Source organism: Eretmochelys imbricata, chromosome 1 (assembly GCF_965152235.1).
Source record: "Eretmochelys imbricata isolate rEreImb1 chromosome 1, rEreImb1.hap1, whole genome shotgun sequence".
NCBI lineage: Eukaryota > Metazoa > Chordata > Testudines > Cheloniidae > Eretmochelys > Eretmochelys imbricata.
In genome coordinates, this window is record NC_135572.1 from 97206473 (window position 1) to 97228221 (window position 21749).

Genomic DNA, 21749 nt, shown 5'->3' on the forward strand with positions numbered 1-21749 from the left:
TTTCTAAATAGTCCCTAACCACTTCTTTCTCCACAGAGGGCTGGCCACCTACTCCCCATGCTGTGTTGCCCAGCGCAGCAGCCTGGGAACTGACCTTGTTCGTGAAGACAGAGGCAAAAAAAGCATTGAGTACATTAGCTTTTTTCACATTCTCTGTCACTAGGTTGCCTCCCTCATTCAGTAAGGGGCCCACACTTTCCTTGGCTTTCTTCTTGTTGTTAACATACCTGAGGAAACCCTTCTTGTTACTCTTAACATCTCTTGCTAGCTGCAGCTCCAGGTGCGATTTGGCCCTCCTGATTTCATTCCTACATGCCCGAGCAGCATTTTTATACTCTTCCCTGGTCATTTGTCCAATCTTCCACTTCTTGTAAGCTTCTTTTTTATGTTTAAGATCCGAAAGGTATTCACTAGCATCATGTGTTGTTTGTATATCAATTAGTGTGAGGAGTCCTGTAACGCCCGGGATAGAAGTGGTGAACAGACTCATAGACTTTAGGGCCAGAAGGGACCATCGTGATCATCTAGTCTGACCTCCTGTACATTGCAGGCCACAGAACCTGCAATAGACCCTTAACCTCTGGTTGAGTTACTGAAGTCCTCAAATCATGGTTTAAAGACTTCAAGTTATAGAGAATTCACAATTTACACTAGATTAAACCTGCAAGTGACCCATGCCCCATGGGAGATGTGAAGCGAAGCTCAAGAATCATATGACAGTTGCAAAGACTCCAGAAGCTTCAGTTTAATTTTAAATTAAAATGCATATTCACAGACTACTGAAATGAAACAGTAAAAATCCCTCTCCTGTAACATTGGTGAAGGAAGCGTTTACAAATTTCAGGGTTCAAGTCAAAAACCCATATTATTCTTCATGTTACTGACAAGAAGAGGGTAGCAGCTATATGAAAAGGCCAAGATTTTCAAAAAATCAGTGCCTAAAGTTAGGCTTTGGAGTAGATATTTAGATACTCATATACGTGGCCTGATTTCTAAAAGTGCTGACCCAGGTACGCCGGAACGAGGGGGCCAAGGGACCATAGCCCTTCCACTTTTTGCCATGGGCCTGTCCCTCTGCCCCTCGTCTTCCCCCCCAAAGCCCCGCTCCCTGGCCTGTCCGGAAGCTGGAGCCCGGCCTGGCTAAGTGTGGTCCAGGGAGCCCAGGCAGCTCTGGGGAACTGTGGATCTTCCACCTGCTTGGAATGGGGGGTCTGAGATCAATCCCTGGCCCATGTCCCTGTCCCCCCAGGTCCCCTGCCCAGGGCAGATGGAGGGTATGCAGCTCCCCACAGCTATCCAGGTGACTCTTCAACCTCCAAGGCCCTGCCTCCTGGCCAGGCCAGAAGCCGGAGTCAGGTAAGAGCCGAATGGGCAGCGTTGGGCAGGTGGAGGGGCCCAGGCTCCCCAGCCCAGCTCCTGCTTCCAACTCAGCCATGAGGGGAGGCTGCAGGGGGCAGAGAAGGGGCTGGGGCAGGGCCACAGTGGGGGGGCCTCATGGCAACCCCACTTTTAGAAAGAATCTGTCACCCCTGTGCTGAGCAGCTCCCAAGGCCTTCATGCCACTCCAAGCTTAGATGAAAAGTGCTACAGGAGTATTATATTTTGCTGTGTTACTGAATGTCCACTTGTACATCTTAAGGTCCCAATCCTGCATTTGAATCCACAGTCGAATCCCTGCACTCACACAAAGCCCCACTGACTCCAATTGGGAAATGCCTAACTATAGTCAGTTGCAGGATCAGGGCCTTATTTTGCAAGAAACCAGTTCAATCTCATTTTAAAAAACTATTTCTAAATCTGAGGTGACATCCTGGCATCATTGACGTCAATGCAAAAATTCCCCCTGATTGCAATAGGGCTAGAATCTCACTTCTGGTATTTTCCAGTCCAACAGAAGAGGCATAGATTTTTCAGTCTAATATGAGCTCACTATTAAACACACAGAAAAATTCCTATTGACAAAATTTTCAAGGGTTCTTGGTTGGCAATTACTGTCTTTAAGTAAAGTCCTGAATCAAATTTAAAAAAAAACAGTATAAAAAAGCAGAATATATCTGAGGAAATCTTGAATGACATCCACCTAGAGCCCATCCACTAAGTTTCACAATTTTTACAAGGAAATCTAGGTTCTTTTTCTTGCAGTTTGGGAAAGTTGAAAGAGAAGTTCATGCTGTTAGTGGCTAATGAAAACAAGTGTTAGTTAGAATGCTGGTTTCCCCACACATTCTATTACCTATTGCACACTATTGCCCAGTGTGAGAACCTTGAATTCTGACTTATTAGGCTTGGATCTTCTGGTCTTGATGCTCCAAAAAGCTGATCTGTACACACATCGCACTCATTTCTACCTGTGGCAAAATTCCAATAGGGCAATGCAAAGGATTCATTGCCAATCAGTCGCTATAATAAAAAGAAACTTATTAGCAAGAAATAATTCTTTAAAAACAGAAAGAGACATTACTAATACCTGGCTCGTCTATATTTTGATATTTGAAACCACGCTGCAGTTTTCTCAGAATACCGTTTCAACTTCCTTCAGGCTATTAGGTCATTGATTCAAATCTAAGGAAGGCCGGCAGTTACCTTAAATAAACACTGTACCATCTGATGGCCTCGTATGTTAAGTGGTTCCTAGTTCTGATTTCTACTGAAAGTGCTGATGGCCCAAAAAGTGGTGATTCTGACATTCTTGGGAGTCAGCAAAGAGACCAAGGGCACAGAGTGGCCCAGCATGATGACAGAAATAACCGGAATAAATACAGAGGCTGAACCACCTTCTCTCCCCTAGAGTTGGACACTTCCGATGAAGTCTGAGGCATGCTGGCTATGTAAAAAAAAGTATATTGCACCTGCTTTTGTAATAATTGTTCTTTTCTTATTTTTTTTAAAGGAGGGCGGGGGGCAGGGGATAGAAGACTGAAGTCTTCAAACCAATCAGGACCTCCTGAGTGCTAAATTCACTTTTAAAACAGGGTTAATTTCATTGTCTAGGGACTGTAGCCCCAACATGCAGTTATGCCAGGGAACTCTGTGTTAGTGTAATAGAGATTCAAAGTAATATGGGAAAATCACAATAGTAAGAGCCATGCAAGCATCCTTGAATAGGACGCGTTGCTAACCTGGAGATCTCTTTCCAGCAGCAGCAAATGGTACCTATGCCAAGTAACAAAGGCAGGTCCTTGGTGGGAGAAATCTATAGTGGTGAATGGGCGGCCAGGTCCTACAAACAGGAAGGCACAGTAAGAACTAGAGCATCCAATTAAAGATAAATAGACAAAGAGTACTTTACATAACCTCCTTTATGAGTTTAAAGCTTCATGAAATGGAGTTCATGCTAGAATGGTATCCATCAGAAATATAAACATTTTAAAAGAGTTGGTGAGAATTTTTTTAAATTTTGAAAATGATTAAAATGTTCACCAAAATTTCACATTCCAAAAAAGGGGGGCATGTAGACAACATTTTGCACATTTTTCCGATGTTTGACCAGCTAGAATTTGAAAGGAAGCCCTTCATTAATCTTCATTGTGTTGTAAATCATAGTTATTGTCTTGCATGTACAACATGGTATCACTATGTTATTCAATGGTAACATAGTGCAGCTTCGCGCAGCACCCATTGGCCAGGAACGGTGAACCGCAGCCACTGGGAGCTGCGGGTGGCCGTGCAAATGTAAACAAACTGTCTGGCAGCCCACCAGCAGATTACCCTGACAGGCCACGTGTGGCCCGAGCACAGGTGCCAACTTCTACTGGTGCCAGTTAGTGCTCGAACCCCCTCTGCTCCCTGCCCCGCCCCCTCCAACCCCTATTCCAACCCCTTCCCCAAAGTCCCCATCCCAACTCTGCCTCCTCCTGCCCCCATTCCAACTCCTTCCCCAAATCTCCGTCATGGCCCTTCCTCTTCCCCGCCTCCTCCCCTGAGCACGCCACGTTCCCGCTCCTCCCCTGTCCCTCCCGAAGCCTGTTTGGCGGTGGCAAGCGCTGGGAGGTAGGTGGAGGAGTGGAAACACAGTGCACTCAGGGGAGGAAGCGGAGGAGGAGGTGAGGTGAGGTGGGGAAGGGATCTTAGTGGTGGAAAGGACACACTAATTTTTCCCCATGGGTACTCCAGCCCCGGAGCTCCCACAGAGTCGGCGACTATGGGCCCGCAGTCCGCAGGTTGCCCACCACTGGTCTAGAGCCTCCAAAATGTTTAGGTGCCTAACTCCAACTGAAATTAATTAAGCCAATGGGAGTTAGATGCCTAAATACCTATGAGGATTGGGAACTAAGTGACTTACACAAAATCACAGAGGAAATCTATGCCAGAGAAGGACTTGAATCCAGATTTCAGACTAGCACCCTAATCGCTGGACCATCCTTCCTTTCACCATGACTTGATCACTTTTCAACTTACTTACCTTTGTTCAATTATTACATTTTTACCATGTTCTTTACATTCTAGATGCCTTAGTAAAGAAAAGTACCAACCTAATAGGGTGTCCCTGACTGAGTAGTAATGAAGCCACACAAAGTAGTTGTAAATGCTACAGTTTGTAACTTGCGGTTCAGTTCCATTGGGCCCAAGGAGACTCAGCCAGTGCTGTGTAGCAATTACATAGTCTGGGTGAGTGGTATTCTTTGCACGGTCTAAAGCATCTAAGAACTGCTCTCTCTCTGCCGCAGTCAAGGCATGGACATTTTTCCGGACAAGAAGTGGCTTCCTTTCATCGCAGTTGGGGCCAGTCCAGCCAAACTTGCACTCACCACAGTTATAGCCAGCAAAGTTTCCTGTGTTAAGAGAGAGTGTGGGTTTAGGTATATTACTCAGTGCACAAAAGAAACTGAGACTGAAATGCAAAGAAATTGAGTTTGTTAGTCTGTCTTTTCCCTAGCGATTTCTATTCTGGCAAGGTTCAGCAGCTGAGAATATTGGCAGCTTTGTCAATTGCTTAACTAAAATGATGGCTTATTTCCCAGTAACACGGCAGGGCCAAGATTCGTAGAAGGCTGGTTATCAAGATAAAGAGCCAGATAAAGGGCTGGATCCTGCAAACTAAGAACTCTGGCCCTGATCCAGCAAAGCATTTAAATATGCCCATAGTCTCATTGAACTTAATAGGACTACTCACCTGCCTAGGTTAAGCAGATAATAAAGTGCTTTGCTAGACTGGGCCCAGAGTACTCAGCATTATACAGGACCAAGCACAAAAACATGATGTCTGACAAAGACTCCTGCTCTTTAAGCATATTTTAAAAATAACAAACTGCAGGGCTGCTGCTGGTGGCCCACTGAGGTATCATTAAATGGTGCAGTGATACTATGTAAAAGTATGAAAAATTGTATTGTACTATGTGTGCAGGTCTTTTCTCACCCCATTGCCTTATGTCTAACACAGGCAGGCATCCCTCTGTTGACAAGTACTTTCTGTGCTGTCTGCTCAGGTTTTTACAGTATTATGAAGAGCTCTGGAATACATGGTCTCCGGAAGCACAGGAATCCCATTGGCTCAGTTTTAGCACTGTCACATAGTATAGAGCCAAATAACCTTATAACAACAAAGTGCAAATTTATTCTACAACTACTTCGTAAGAGCTTTTAGGATCGCCACTAGGCAATCCTGTCAGTTACTAAGCTTTATTAAATACTTTTAGAATTACTTAAATGGGATTTAAATCTTCTTCTGTTTTCCCAGCCTGAATATCAATTGTACTTCCACAGGTTAATGTCAAAATTATTCTTTCCACCAAATGAACTAGCCCATCTGCTTTTCTTTGAAAACTGTAATGGTAAAATAATGTGATTAATTTCAGACCTGGATTGAATTTTACCGTGTTGTACTCAGGGGTTCAGCACACATTCAAAATACAGAAATTTAACTTAGAAAATTGAAAAAGAGGCAAGAGTAATGAATGCTGATAACTCCTTATAGCTTTTCAGTGAATTTAAGTACTTCCTTACCCAACCACTGTCACGATCCATGCCAGAAATTGCTGTGATCGCTTAACAATAATCCCTTGTAGCGGGTAAACAATCATATACCAAATTCTGCTGTCAATTACTTCAGCTTTATGCTTCTGTAGCTGAGATCAGAATCTAGCCCAAATACAAAACCCTTGTAATTTGAATTGAAGCGTAAGTGTAATTAGTGTCAATTGCCAATTTACAGGGGCCACATACTAATGCATCCATTCATAAATCATGCGTGCAAAGTGCTTTGTCTAATTCAAAACACACAGCTTATTCAAATAAGAATGAGCTTCTTTCCCCCCTCTGGTATGGAGGAACTGTCTCAAGAATTGCATTCACTCCTTTTCATTTTAAGAATTTGCAAAAGCTGAGTTGAACATTAGGTACAGTAGTGCACTTAAATGAATTGGAAAAAGCATGCAACAGATTCAAAGTTTACATCTGAAAAGAACTAATGTTTGTATGTTATCTTTCAGTTTGACTTATGCCAAAATGTACTTGACATCCATTTTAAAGAGTTGATATTTTTGCATCTACCAGCATATTAAGTCAATCCTTTACGGAAAGCAAGGTTGTGAAAGCAGCTTTACAATGGGTTCTTTGACCACAATTCTCTTTGGAAAGAAGGGGGAAAGGAATCGGGTTTCACTGATCACAGTTTAGTATCACATTAAACAAAGAAGAACTAAAGCATTATATCTGCTTAGGACTAAAAAGAGGAAAGAAAAATACGATTAAGTAAAGTGCATGATTCAACAAAAAAAAACTAAGTCAAACTTCAGAAAACTATTAGATTACTTAGCCTGGGCCCCTTAAAACCAATGACTAGTGTTTCTCAGAAGTGCTCAGCACCCAAAACTGTTATACTTTCAAAAGAGTTCAACTCCCCAATAGGCAACTAAAAGATGTGGCCAAATTTCCAAAAGTGGGAGCCATTGGGTACTCAGCAATTAGTAAAATCAAGCAATTTATCTGGATACTTAAGGGCTTGTCTACACTGTGGAGCAAAGCACACCAGAAGGGTGTACACCGTATAGTGGTCTAAAGTGCTGCACTCTAATTGCCCCGTGTAGCTCTTGCAGATGCACTCTAAAAGTATCGAGTGTCATATGGCTGTAGTTCCGTTTGAAACAGTACGACGTTAATGCGCACTAGGGTTCTTTTACTGTGTCAGCAGCAGGGTCTACACAGAGCAGTCGGAGCACAACACTTTAGAGAGCTCTACAATGTACCCCACGCTCGCATGGGTTGCAGACAAGACCTTTCTATGGATATTGAAAATCTTGGCCACTGCCTCTTAGAGAATCCTTCTCCAGTGTTGCTTACAAATTGCCACTAATGATGTGCTGTGCCTAACGGGCATATTCTACCCCATCTACACAGCAAGTGGAGTTACACCCTAGCTATCTAGGAGACTTGATGAAGACAACACAAAATGGTTGCCCACCAGTAATGTTCAAACTTGGACACTCAGCAACTGGACCAATTTGCAGAATGAAAGAAAAGCATGTACACAACAACCAACAATCACTGTGTGGAAACTATTAAAACCAATCCGACTCCTGATTGAGCACAGACCTTTTAACATTCCCCTGGAAGTGCCCCTGCATGCAGTATCAATCTGGTTGAATCAATAGAGTCCAAATGATTTCTCTCAAAGTCATCTCTTGAGTAGCAAATGTTGCTCCTTTATTTACAGAATGGAAACTGTAAAGAGGAGGAATATAAAGGAACCCAAGATAAAAGAGAGGAAAAATAGTGTGGTAATGAAGGCAAAGAAAAGCTGGATGGAAAAGATGTGAGGAAAATGACTGCTCCAACGAAAGAACAAAGAATTAAACAATGTCAAGTTCAAGTCAGCTATCTTAGGACCCAAACCTGCAAACACTTACTCATATGCTTAACTTTACTTCCATAAGTAGTCCAATATCAACTAGATTTGACTTCAATGGGGCTTCTCATATGAGTAATGTTAAGCATATGAGTAGGATTGGGGACTTAATTCCTTAAACTTTAAAGCATCAGGTTTTGAATATTTAAATTCTTTAGAATTAAAGGTTTCAATCAACTTAGATATTCTACCACAGCTAGCATGACCAGACAGCAAGTGTGAACAATCGGGACTTTTTTTTCAGGGAGGTATAATTGCTTATATAAGACAAAGCCTGTAATATCGGGATGTCTGGTCACCCTAACCAGAGCAGATAAATCATTATATAGAGGACTTTTGCATGAGAGCTTAGAAAACAAGAGCCTCTCTGTTCTGCAAGCACACTTAAAATCCCATGGTACTTGCAATAAGAGTACAGATTGGTAAAGCAATTCTTGGCCAGAATTCTCTCTCTCTCTCTCTCTCACACACACACAGACAAACACACACAGTCTCTCACATTTGCCCATGTGCGTCCCCCACATTGAATATAATTAAGCATGCTGTGCACCAGGGCCCTGATCCAGGAAAGCCTGACTGTACAGAAAAGTATTTAAGCACTTGCTTAAACTCAAACACATGCCCAGGTACTTTCCTGAATCAGGATCCAGATGGCTACATGTGACACCTGCATTTAGTTTGCTAAGCATCTGGGGATCTTTCAAAATAAAAAGAGAGATAGTAATGCAATTTATTATTATTATTTTATGTTATTATTTGTAAAGTGTTTTGAAAATATGAAATGCTGGATTGATATTATCAGTCTAGCCAAAGACCGAGAGACAAAAACTGATTTATACTAGGGTGACCAGATGACAAGAACAAAATATCGGGACACATGGGGGGGCAGCCACAGGCTCACGCCCCACCAAGGCCGGCTCTAGGTTTTTTGCTGCCCCAAGCGAAGAGAAAAAAAAAGCCGGAGTGCCGCCGAAGCAAAATATCAGGACAAATGGTGTCCCGATCGTGCATTGGTTGGGACAAACAACTAAATATCAGGACAGTCCTGATTTTATCAGGACGTCTGGTCACCCTAATTTATACCGGTAAGCCTTCTATTATTTTAGACAGGGCTGGTAGCACTACCTATTATTAAGTTTGCTCAACACTTCCCATTACCAGACCCTGTTTTCAGTTGCTTATAACTTTGTGAAACTTCAACTGTTTGGACTGAAATTTTCCATGCCAGATGTTTGCCTCAGGCTGAATTTTATTTTTATTTTTTGAAAAATATTCAAACAAAATGCTTCAGTCTTGAATGAGAATGAGGGTAGGCTAGGGGAAATGTATTGCTCATGTTAAAAAATTCTGCCACCCTTTTTTTTTGGACAGCTCTAGCACCCTCATGCTTTGGAGCAGGGACCTGAAATTTGGCAAGGGAATGGCCTTTATGTCATGGATGTGCCTTTTGGCTTCCCCGTGAAAAACTGCTCAAATTTGGTCAAGTTATAAGCCTTTGAAAAATGGCAGTTGGCACATGCTCTTTGATTTTTGGCAGTTAAATCGCCAAAGATTCCATCATTGCTGAGCATGTGCTCAGAGCTCCTAGTGCCAACCAGACTGCATGTGCCATCCCCACATAGTGACTGAGCTCCAGTCTAGAGTTACAGGGGCAAAGCTGGACTTTCCTTGTAATGGCTGCTCCAAACTATTGCAGACCAGAGAGTGGCTGTGGACCAAAACTGAAATCATGGGGCCTGTCTCTCTTGTGCTCTCAGTGTCCTCCCCCGCCAGTGCGAAGGCAGTGTAGAGAAGAAAGCTGTCTGATTCAAATGCAGAGGGGACAAAAGCTGGACTGGGTGAGAAGGAAAGCAGTAGATTGGTACAAGGAGTCTGGTGAGACTGGAACTATTTGGACAAGGAGACTGGGTCTCGGGGTGGGGAGTGGAAACTTAGACTGGTTGGGCAAGGAAACTGGGAGAGAGACAGGGCCAGTGAGGAAAACAGTGGGAAACTGGGAGCCAAATGGCTTGGAGGGAGAATACTGAGAATGGATAGGAGCTGGATGGAAGGGAAAGACTGGGAGTGGTTGGACAAGGAGATTGGGAACCAGTGCATAATATCCTACCTAACAAACCAGATTTCAGACCAATTCTCCACTTTGCATGGGGGTGCATAGAGGGGGGACAAGACAGATTTGTGAGAGTTATGGTACAATGGGAGAACTTGAACAAAGAGACTGAAACAAGGAGCTAAGAAGGGGAATGAACAGTGAGAATGGATGAGGAGTCTAGAGAGTCTGACTGAGACTGGGAGCCAGTTTGGAGCGGGGAGAGACAGGTTGGATGAGGAGCTATGAGAGAAGAACTGGGACTGGCTGGGTAAGAAGACTGGGCAGCAGGAGTCAAGCTTCGGGGGAAAAGGTGGAAGTGTCTGTGCTCACGAAAGAACACTCTCCTATATAGCCTAAAGTGGATCCCAAGATTCCAGAATCTCACCGTTCCTCAGCTGTCAGCAAATATCTGTGAAACCCACTGGCATAGTGAGTTTCTCATCACCGTCTAGTGCTGTCCTCATAGAGGATGACAAGCTACAACTGCTATAAATTACTCTGTTAGCTCAAGTGGCAGAGGTTGAGCAGTGGCTCTACAGGTTCTCCTCCTGCTGGTGACCCATGTGGGGTTTTCATATGATAGAATTCCTTTTTTTTCCAGTTTTTTGTTTTAATACATAGAAAATTACACACACATATCTACATTAAAAGAACATTATTAAGGTTGCAAAGTCAAACACTCCAAAGTTAGGAAATGCCAGAGTTAAGGTGGCCTGTGCACATGAATTATGATACAGACTTTATAAACATGATGACACACTATGTTTTCCATAGTACCCCTGCTTGGTTCAGTGTGCAGGATGGACCGGCTCTGGGGAAGGAGCAGGGTTGTGTCATTTGTAGGACCTCTGTCTCATTTGTTGCAGAAGGTGGAAGGTGTGCAGTGAATGAGGCAGGGAACCAAAAAAAAAAAAAAAAAGAGAGAGAGAAAGAACAAGCTCATAGTTAAGGCAGTTGAACGCTGTACTGGAGAACTGGATCTATCCCTGTCTCTGTCACAGAGTTTCTGGGTAATGCTGGGCAAGTCTGAAACCAAACAGTTCACAGATGGTCACTAATTGTGTATTCCATTTTCTGAATGCCTGAGATGAGACTCTAGGGTGTGATTTGCAGGAGCACTGAGCACTGACGGCTCCAACTGAAGTCAGTGGGAGCTATGCTTTGAAAATATAAAGTGCTACATAATGCAAATACTCTGAATAATCAGGACCCAATTATCTCAGACTGGGCACCCAAACTTAGTAGATACTTTTAACCTTAATCTCTTTGGCCTGGCTCCGCCAAGGAGCCAGAGAAAGAATGACTCTGTAGCCTGGTGGTTAGGGTACTCGCTTAAGAGGGAGACCTGGGGCCAATCTCCCTGCACCAATAACTTGTTAATCATTTTTCTACAGTGGAACAACTTCACCAGGAGATAATGAGAGACCCAAACATCAGAAGCTCCCATAGTTCAGTGATTAAAGAACTCTCCTGGGAGGTGGGTTACCCCTCTTCAAAGCTTTTCTCCTCATTAGCCACAGGGGGAATTGAACCTTGGTCTCCCACATCCTGGGCAAGGAGTCTAACCACTGAGCTAAAAGTTATGGGGGGGAAGGAACACCCCCACCACGGGCTGGTTTTTGAACGGAACCTGGTCCAGTAGGCAGCCTCTGAGCATACCTATCACATTGAGCCCCATAGGTAAGATAGGTTTCAGAGTAGCAGCAGTGTTAGTCTGTATCCGCAAAAAGAAAAGGAGTACTTGTGGCACCTTAGAGACTAACCAATTTATTTGAGCATAAGCTTTCGTGAGCTACAGCGCACTCCCCACTGTTTATGGACTTCACTGGGACTCAGGTGAGAAACAGGCATCCACATGCAAGTGAGGCAGCAGTGCACGTGCTCCCAAGGAACTTCAACAGTAGAAATTTAGTGGACAAGTGAGGTGAGGCAGCAACTGAGCAGGGGTTTTGTGGATCACAGCAAAGCCACAAAGGCATAGGTGCCTAAGTACCTTTGTGGATCTGGGCTTCAGTTCCCCATCTGTAAAATAGGGATGATACCACCCCCACACCTCACAGAGGTGCTAGGAAGAAACCTTAATTAATGTTTATGAAGCACTCAGGTACTCCAGTGATGAGTGCCACAGACAGGCCCATGAAGAAAGTAGTAATTCTGTCTTCAGTGCAGGCTTTGAATAATGTATAGTAAATAAGGCCGAGGACCATACATTGAACAACAAGGATAAACCAACATATTGCCAGCTTCTCATTCAGTGAGCACTGTCTATCCTGTGCACTGAATGACGCAGGGGTCCTGTGGAAAGATTAGTATGTGATCATGTAATTAAAGACTGAAACATAATGCATACTCACAAGATAAGGTTGGGTGGGGTGGTGGGCCAAATTAAGCTTGCACAGGCAAACTTAATTCTGGCACTTTCCTAACTTCTGAGTGTCTGACTTTTCAACCTTAATAGTGTTCTGTTAACATTATCTTTTATACATAGTTCTATATAATAGCATAGAAAAAAGACAAGAGTTCACGACCAAATGCTCCAGTCTTCTAAAAGCTTATGCATGCACATACAGTTAGTTATGCACATGCATATGTGTTTGCAGGATTAAGGCTTAATTCTGCAGTCCTTAGGTGAATCATCCTGTGAAGTCAGCGTGCTATAGGATATTGAGGACTTGATGTTCGTATAGCGTACCCAGGACTTGAAGTCAATGGGACAGCTTATCTAAGGTTCTGTCCGCACTGCAAATTCAACTGCATTGGAGGCTGCTCCAATTCAGTTTTCTTTCTGCAAAGTTAAACCACTGTTCCATTTTTCAGCATTGATGGGACTCGGTTATCTTGTAAGCATTGTATTAAACCCCTGAATGTTTCCAAATTTTTACCACTATTATTAAAGCACGACTAAGTCCTGTTGGCTTTAACACAATTCTTAACATTAGGTCCTGTCAGCACTGCAAAGCAGGACTAAGTTTACCAGTTGGGATCCCTGACATCCATGAAATTTTCAGGACACACACTGCAAAATATTACCCTGGCAGTAATTAATCCCAACTCAACATGTGCTGACACAGGTGTACAGCTTCATCCATACACATTTCTACAGTCACAAACCCTGTCTATCCTACCTAACAAACCAGATTTAAATATGGGGAGAGGGGGAATGGAACAGCCTTATGGCCGAACCATGTAACAATAATGGGGGAGGGGATTCCTGACCTGTGAATACAGGGGGAAAAAACAAAATTTAAGCATGAGAGAGAACCATGCTCTAACCCCGTTTGGTGTCTAGGCCAGCTCATGTTCCTCTTTCACTGGTAGAGTATGGCTTGGCCATATTTGTAGTGCAACTGGGAGGGATCACCCTTCCTGATCCCTTTTCCACAATCAGGGATTTGCTCTTCTCTGGAGCAGAGTTAGTCCTCCTCTCACCTGTGCACTGGCAGCTCTGATTGAAGAACTTCAGGGGCCATCGTTCCCGGTCATCCACGTTGCGGAGGGTGTACGGGCCACGCCATGGCCTGGTGTCCACCTGCACCTCCCTGCACGATCCCCTGCCCTGCTGGGAGCCACACGCATTGCCTGGCTCTTGCCCCAAGGTTGGGCAGCAGCGCTTGGCCAGCAGCGCCTCTACCGTCATGCAGACGCGGGGGAACTGCGCCTCAGCCTGCGGAGCGCAGCAGCAGCTCAGGTAGCCCAGGAGAGCAGATGAGAGCCATGTCACCCACTGGAGCTGGGAGGTCATTGCTGCAGGGACCACGCGCTGTGCCAGGTTTGGCTTCTAGCAATCAAGGACAGGAGCGAAGGTGTTTCATGAACAGCCTCTGGACAAGAGGAGGACCACACTTTTTCTCAGATTCTCAGCAGACTGGGCTCTGACTGACTGAGATAATTTCCCTCACTGCTTATGATGTTGGCATTTGGGGTGTTTGTTTAATCCTTGACTCGAACTGCCTTGAATATGGTTCAAAAGGCCTTTGCTCTGCGGTGCATGCCAAGATTTGGAGGATTTATATAGACGGTGGGAGAAGCCCTCATTAGGAGGATTAGCACTGCCTAAATCCTCGTGTTTAGCACATGACTTCAAGGGTGAAAAGAGGCTGATGGGTGGGGGGGGAAGTCCTGAGGGGCTTTGGATGTCTGTGAAGGAGGCACATTCTTAGATTTACTTCTCTGTGTCTTGTCTGTCTTGCCTGCTTTGCCAAACTGCTGACCTCAGATTGTGCCTGGGATGGTTGGGAAAACAGGACTTTTTTGTTTGTCCATTGTTTTTTAAATCAAAACCCTTTAAACATATTAGAAGTGAAACAACCTTCTGGATTTTTAAACGTATTCACTGGCAGGTGGTGGCATCTTCAATGAAGCATCAGTTTGGAGACTTGGAGGCAAAGAAAAATGAAGCAGATACAGACACTTACCATACAGTTGCAAAATTAACAAAACCACTCCTAACAGCTTGAGCAAAGGACTGTATCCTGTTGATAATGACTAAAGTATCCAGGGCTTGAATTATAAATACAGTAGAACATCAGAATTATGAACACCTCGGGAAAGGAGGTTATTCGTAACTCTGAAATGATTGTAACTTTGTGGTTAAAACGTTGTGGTTGTTCTTTCAAAAGTTTACAACCGAACATTGACTTAATACAGCTTTGAAACTTTACTCTGCAGAAATAAAATGCTGCTTTTAACTTCTTAATTTAAATGATACAAGCACAGAAACAGTTTCCTTGCCTTGTCAAATCTTTTTTTTTTTTACTTTTTTTTTGTAGTTTTCATTTAACGCAGTACTGTGCTGAACATTATTTGCTTTTTTTGCTTTTTTTTTTCTGTCTCTGCTGCCTGATTGCATACTCCCAGTTCCAAATGACGTGTATGGTTGACTGGTCAGTTTGTATCTCTGAGATTGTATCTCTAACTCTGAGGTTCTACTGTATTTAAGTGGGGAATGGAGAAGGCCTCCCTGTTTCCTTTATCCTCTTCACAGAAATATTGAACTACTTTTCAATTTTAAGAAGGGACATAGTATTGTCTCCTACCAACTCCTTTCCACCCCAGGATTTGCTCTTACGCTATAAACTGTTATTGGGTGAGCTGATTGCTAAAATCTCAGGAGGAATCAAGATGAAAGAATCACACCTGAACATTTGTTACCCAGATGGGAGGAGACATTCTGAACACAGATGCATCTTATCTTCATGCAAATTCGAACTCACCAGAGTACTTCCAGATGAGTAAGACTTTGAAGGATCAAAACCTACCTTTCTGCCAGCTCTAATTTTCTCTATACAATTTTGCCCATTTTTAGAACAATGTGTCCTGAAATGCCATCTCTTTTAAGATGATTATACAAGCCCTTGATCTATGCCCAATTTTTCCTCTGTTGAGCATATATGGAGTACATACCTAGCTATCTGCATATTATATTTACACATCTTGTATAACAGCAAAGTTACATGTACATCAACAACAACTTGAGATATTTAGGTATCTGCTAAATATAAGGTGCTTTTAAAAGAGCTCCACAGCATACTTTTCATAATACACTGAGGGCATGTTCTCTCTATCCACACAGAAATGGGAAAAATACATCCCTCAAGATGTATTATGCACAGTGTAAGTACAGTTGAGTAAAAGTTCACCTTTTCTCTTTTCTCTCTCTAGCCTTTGCCTATAGAAATGAACAAATCAGTAGGTTAGCCACCCAATGCTCATCACAATCCAACTTTACTACCTTGTTTTTTATCTCCGCTGACATCAGAGGAATACACAGTACGGAGACGAGCAAAGGGTAGTTATTAGTGACGTCCTCCTGAAACTACCCAGGCTCCCAAAAGTCAAGGATTGTCCCACACTGCCTGATGTTACATATACATAACTAAATAGTCATTCAATTGTTACATACTTTCTGTAGTTCATTTCTCTTCATTATCTAGTACCAAGATATTTATGTGAAAGCCTCTCCCTGGTTCTTTCACGAAAACCAGCTGTTGCATTTGGAATATTGGAACAAATTATCTTGAAAGCAGTTGTGAAAGGATTTGAAGCAATTTTTGTACCAGGAGTTGAAGTGTGAGGAGAAAGGGCTGGCTCTCTATTCCTCATCCCCACTACCTGCATCTACCAATACAGGTTCACTTATGTTGATTAGATAGGGTCTGAAACTTGTATGAAATGCTCCTCCACAAATATTACATTAACAAGCTTTAGTAATACTTGGATAGCATTTAGCAGTGAATGTCTAATATATATATAACACTAAACAGTGATCTTTTGTTATGTGGAATGTATTAAATGTCATTTCTATTTGTTAGAGATTAATTCGGTAGGTATTTCTTCTCTCTAATGTTAGGGTAGTTTTAAATGTACAGTATTAAAAGTTTAAATTAAAAAGACTTATCTGTGCCCCACTGCCCTTCTCTTTGCAGTTTCCCTTCTCCACCTTCCCCACAACTAATTCACTCATCTACTACCCTTTCTCCCCTCACTCCACTCTCTGACCTTGCTTCCATGAACACTACCCATTCCTCCATCCTCATGCACTGCACAACGGGCACCTACATTTTCCTCTCTTTCCCCCCTTAATCTGTTTCCCTCTCTTTTTAGTTTCCCGGCCTTTTTCTGTCTTTTCCTCAGCTTCATTCCTTGCTTTCCACTCTTCTTCCCCACTTGGGTCAAATATGTACTGAGCTTTAGGCACAAAAGTAGCCCTACTGAAAATCCTTGAAGTTAGGCAGTACTTATGTTCCTGGTTAAATCAGGACCTTAATCCCTGCTTGCTGCTCCAACCTTTGTTTTACTCCATCATTCCTTAGACACCACTCTGCCCAACCAGGGCTGACCCAAAATGCATTGCCCCATTAACTAATGAAGAAATGTAATGCCTCATAGAATAGAATCATAGAATATCAGGGTTGGAAGGGACCTCAGGAGGCCATCTAGTCCAACTCCCTGCTCAAAGCAGGACCAATCCTCAACTACATCATCCCAGCCAGGGCTTTGTCAGGCCTGACCTTAAAAACATCTAAGGAAGGAGATTCCACTACCTCCCTAGGTAACGCATTCCAGTGCTTCACCACCCTCCTAGTGAAAAAGTTATTCCTAATATCCAACCTAAACCTCCCCCACTGCAACTTGAGACCATTACTCCTTGTTCTGTCATCTGCTACCACTGAGAATAGTCTAGATCCATCCTCTTTGGAACCACCTTTCAGGTAGTTGAAAGCAGCTATCAAATCCCCCCTTATTCTTCTCTTCTGCAGACTAAACAATCCCAGTTCCCCCAGCTTCTCCTCATAAGTCATGTGCTCCAGACCCCTAATCATTTTTGTTGCCCTCCGCTGGACTCTTTCCAATTTTTCCACATCCTTCTTGTAGTGTGGGGCCCAAAACTGGACACAGTACTTCAGATGAGGCCTCACCAGTGTCGAATAGAGGGGAATGACCATGTCCCTCGATCTGCTGGCAATGCTCCTACTTATACAGCCCAAAATGCCATTAGTCTTCTTGGCAACAAGGGCACACTGTTGACTCATACCAGCTTCTCATCCACTGTAACACTAGGTCCTTTTCTGCAGAACTGCTGCCTAGCCACTCGGTCTCTATCTGTAGGAGTGCATGGGATTCTTCCGTCCGCAGGACTCTGAACTTGTCCTTGTTGAACCTCATCAGATTTCTTTTGGCTCAGTTCTCTAATTTGTCCCACCCCACCACTCCTTTGGCTGTTCCCAGCAGCCTTTGCACTGGCTTTAGCCATTCTTCAGAAGAGCTACCAAAGCAGCCACCGCAAATGATTCTGGAAGTGAATTCTATTTCATTGTTTCAGTGTCCTCCCTTCTCTATCTCTGCATTTCTCTTTCCAGCTTGCACACATTTTCTCCCACCCTTGCCCTGCTTTTTCTTTCTGCATCTCTTTAGGGTTATGGTAACAACAAATTGTGTGAGAATCTGAACAACAAACTGCAGAAGGAAGCAGACTGAACTTGGATAAAACTTCTCCAGGCGCTGGTGGGTGCTCATACCCCTGGCCCCGCCCCCAGCCCCGCCCCAATTCTAACCCCTTCCCCAAAATCCCCACCCTAACTCCGCCCCCTCCCTGCCCCTATTGGACTCCTTCCCCAAATCCCTGCCCCGGCCCTGCCTCTTCCCCGCTTCCTCCCCTGAGTGCTCTGCATTACCGCTCCTCCCCCCTCCCTCCCACAGCTTGTTATGCCATGAAACAGCTGTTTTGCAGCAGCAAGCACTGGCAGGAGAAGCGGGGACAGCGCGCTCAGGGGAGGAGGTGGAGGCGGAGATGAGCTGGGGTGGGGAGGCAGGGCAGGGAGCTGCCAGTGGGTGCAGAGCACCCACCAATTTTTCCCCGTGGGTGCTCCAGCCCCACAGCACCCATGGAGTCAGTGCCTATGCCACCTACCTGCAATTAGGGTGACCAGATGTCCCGATTTTATAGGGACAGTCCCGATATTTGGGGTTTTGTCTTATATAGGCACCTATTACCCCCCGACTCCTGTCCCAGTTTTTCACATTTGCTATCTGGTCACCCTACCTGCAATCCATCTGGTGATGGTTACCTGCTCCAGACATCTGCGGTTCCTGATCCCTGGTGTCATGGTCCTCGGAGTTCCCTGGTCCTGGTTCCCTTTGCCTGCGAGAGATGCAGAAGTGAGCTGAGTCCATCCATATCTAACTGTAATATTAAGACTATTTTGTTTGTTATCCCATTTATTCTAGTTGGGTCTGGGCTTCACGCTCATTGTGTTTGGTAAAACTACCAAGTTGTTTTATATCTGTTTGCCTTCCCTGTTAATATACCCTTTCTTGGTTTATCCTTTAAAGGTGCTTAAGTTTTCCTTTACTGCGACTAATAGGTGATAGACCCCAATTCAGGGAAATCTAGCTTGATTTGGAAACAGGGGGTCCTTAAATGTCTCCCTTTAGTTTCTTCTGGAACCAGTTGTGGCGACTGCAGCAGGACCCCAGATGGTTGCAGTATTCTCTCTTGCTTTGATTTTATTATTATCTGCTCGATCTAAGGTTTGTTGAAAGGTCCACTGACCTTGTGAGTGGGCACCGATAGTGTGCAGTTGCTTTCTCTACTGGGACCCAAGTTAGATCGGTGGCAGACACCAAAGAGGTATTCTACCTGAGCTGTGGAGAAGTGGCTCTATGTTCCGGCTCCAGCCGAAAGGCATGATGAGTTTGGTTATCGCTCCAGCCAAAAGGCCCAGTGGGCACAGAAAGCACTGGCTTAGTGGACCCAGTAAGCATCGGCAGGCTCTGGGCCTGCAGGCCTGGTGAGTGTTGTTGTCAACTCTGGTCTCAAGGAAAGCCTGGTGGGCGCAGCAGGCCAGTACTAATAGTGAGCACAACTGTATTAGCACTCCAGCTGTGACTGTCTGGTGAATATGAGTCGGCTCCGGCTTTAAAGGTATGGGGGTGCTGCTTGAGATTAAGGGAGCTTTAAGTATCTCTGTGGCAGGCTGGTACAACTTGTCTAGTACTGTCAGCCCCTACTTTTCAAAGGTCTCGTGGGCACTGCGGCAGGCACTGCAAAGCACTTGTGTATCTTTGTGGGCCAGGTACCTACCACTTAAGGAAAAGATGGCTGTTAGGACATTTGGAATCAATGGATGGGACAAGCAGATCAATAAAAATTCACTGTAACACAGCGTGAATTTATTTGGAAAAGGCAAAAATCCATGGGCCTGTGATGGAGTATACCAAGCCCTCTGAGGCCCTGCTGGAGGCCTCATGGCCCTGCCACACCCCACCCCCAAAACGGACAGTGGAGAGGGTCCTCCAAGCTACCTAGAGTGGCTGTGTGGGACACAGCCAATCAGGGCCCAGCAGCCTAGTATAAGAAGAGCTGCAGGGTGTATGGCTGACTGACTGATGGAGCTGCAGAACCCTGGGCTGGGCTGGGCTGGGCTGGGCTGCCCTGCCCTGCCCTGCCCTGCCCTGCCCTGCCCTGCCCGAAGCCAGGGAGAGCAAGAAGGAGCCCTGAGCTGGTTTCTGGGACTCCATTAGTATAAGGCCCTCAGGTAAGGGTGAAGTTGGCTTGGGGAAGTGGCCCAGGGAATTAGAGAAGCCATGTGACATAGTTAAAGGGACACAGCAGATAGCTGCAATCTACAGGGTCTGTGGGCTGGGACCCAGAATAGTGGGTGGGTCTGGGTCACTCCCAGCCCCCCATTAGCCACTGGGGGGAAGTGGCTTGGACATTGAGGCACCCCAGAAGGGGAACTGAAGCATAGGGGCCCAGCTGAAGAGCTGAAGCCAGAAAGCCCAAGAGGGCGAAGACATTGTCTCCAGGGAAGGAGCCCTGGGGCACTGCTCTATCCTGGAGCAGGAATAAACTGAGAAAGAGACTGCAGGCACATGCATTTGGCCAAGGGGGCGCTTACGAGAGGTGAGTGCACCCTGTTACAGGGCTGATGATTTGTTTTAGGGAGAAAATGTGTTGGAAAAACTATGCAGTAGTTGGGAAAACTGTGACAGCTAAGCGTACCCCAAATAAAAAGATGAGAAAGCAAGCTCTCCTCTATGGCCTAGTGATGGTTTCTAGGGAACTCCGTGAACATGTAAAATCAAAACAGAAAACCATTTTCCAAGTAAGAGTGGGTGGTTAGCAGAGAGGCTGAAACAGAGAAACTATCAGCCCAGATATTAAACCACTCTCTACAGATAAATCAATCAGAGCAGCAAATTAAAGAATTCAATATAGATTTAACAAAGAGAGATAAAGAAAACTTTATTTTAGTAAAGAAAATGGAAGATTCCCAGACTGCTGTTAGAGAACTGGTCAAAGAGGTTAAAAATACAAAGGACGATTCTGGGAATCACTCTTCTATTAATTATAAAACCAGTGTTTTAAAAGAGAAGCTAAGAAAAGTCTAAGGGATGGTTAGTGCCCTGAACATGGACCCCTTAAGGATGTAAGAATCTAAAGGTTCTGATTCTGAAGGAGAAGAATTAGATGATGGTTTGAATCCATGGAAGAAACAATGGTACAGACTCAACCTTCTGTTCCTCAGGAGTTAGTGGGGCCTGACGTAAGGGAGGAGGGGATACAGCAACACATCCCAATGGCACCAATCACCACAACTGCGGTGAACTACGGCCCTAATAGGCCAACAGAGACCCGGTACAAGACCAGGCCATATGTGCCTGACCAGACCAGGGCAATGGGGAAAAATCTGGCACCTGTCAATAAAGACACTGCCTTGGATTGGCTAGCCAAGATCAGCAGCATGGCTGCGATTAGTAAGGAAGACACTGGCTTTCCTAAGAGAATGCATGAATGGGAAAGACTTTGGGGCTCTGTCGGGTGAAGTACAAGTAGCCAATGTGGAAGAGATGGCAGAGATATATGGTGCAGTATTTAAGATTTACTTCCCACATGAAAATATTTTTGGAAAAATTTATTCCAAAAGACAGAGGTCAGGAGAAAGGCGTGAGAGGTTCTTAGCTAGAAAAAGTCTATTATACTAGCTGTCTGGTATGTCCCCAAGGCCCTGACCATCAATGGGATGGCAACTTGTGACACACAGGAATCTAAAGAAGCTTTTGTGCAAGGACTATCATCCACTTTGAAAATCACCTTGGGGCCAGTCAAACCTAAAACCATCACCCTTCAAGTGCTGGAGGACAGGATCCGAGATGCATTCGAGCTGCAGCATGAGGCTTTCCCAAGCCATTGGAACAAGAAGAAAATTGCTACTGTGAAGTAGGCAAACAGTGTAAAGCCAGTGAGCTGAAGAGAAAAGGAAGTCACTTTGAAAGCAAAAATCAAGCAGCAGCATCTGAAAGGAGCCTTCC

At 44.5% G+C, this 21749-nt stretch overlaps 1 protein-coding gene across 2 annotated transcripts in view; it reads right to left on the bottom strand.

The window, feature by feature from the left end:
* DCT (dopachrome tautomerase) overlaps nt 1–18321 on the bottom strand; it is a 31287-nt gene extending 12966 nt beyond the window's left edge. Inside the window, exons 1-5 of one of the 2 annotated variants that reach the window (XM_077807035.1) lie at nt 18313–18321; nt 13365–13665; nt 4473–4772; nt 3120–3220; nt 2234–2400 (exon numbers count right to left, since the gene is read on the bottom strand). In XM_077807035.1, coding sequence (XP_077663161.1) covers nt 2234–2400; nt 3120–3220; nt 4473–4772; nt 13365–13665; nt 18313–18321 — 878 coding nt within the window. Of the gene's footprint in view, nt 1–2233; nt 2401–3119; nt 3221–4472; nt 4773–13364; nt 13678–18312 lie in introns of those variants that run through there. The other variant, XM_077807034.1, reaches the window with a different exon arrangement.
* Nucleotides 18322–21749: the final 3428 nt, after the last annotated feature.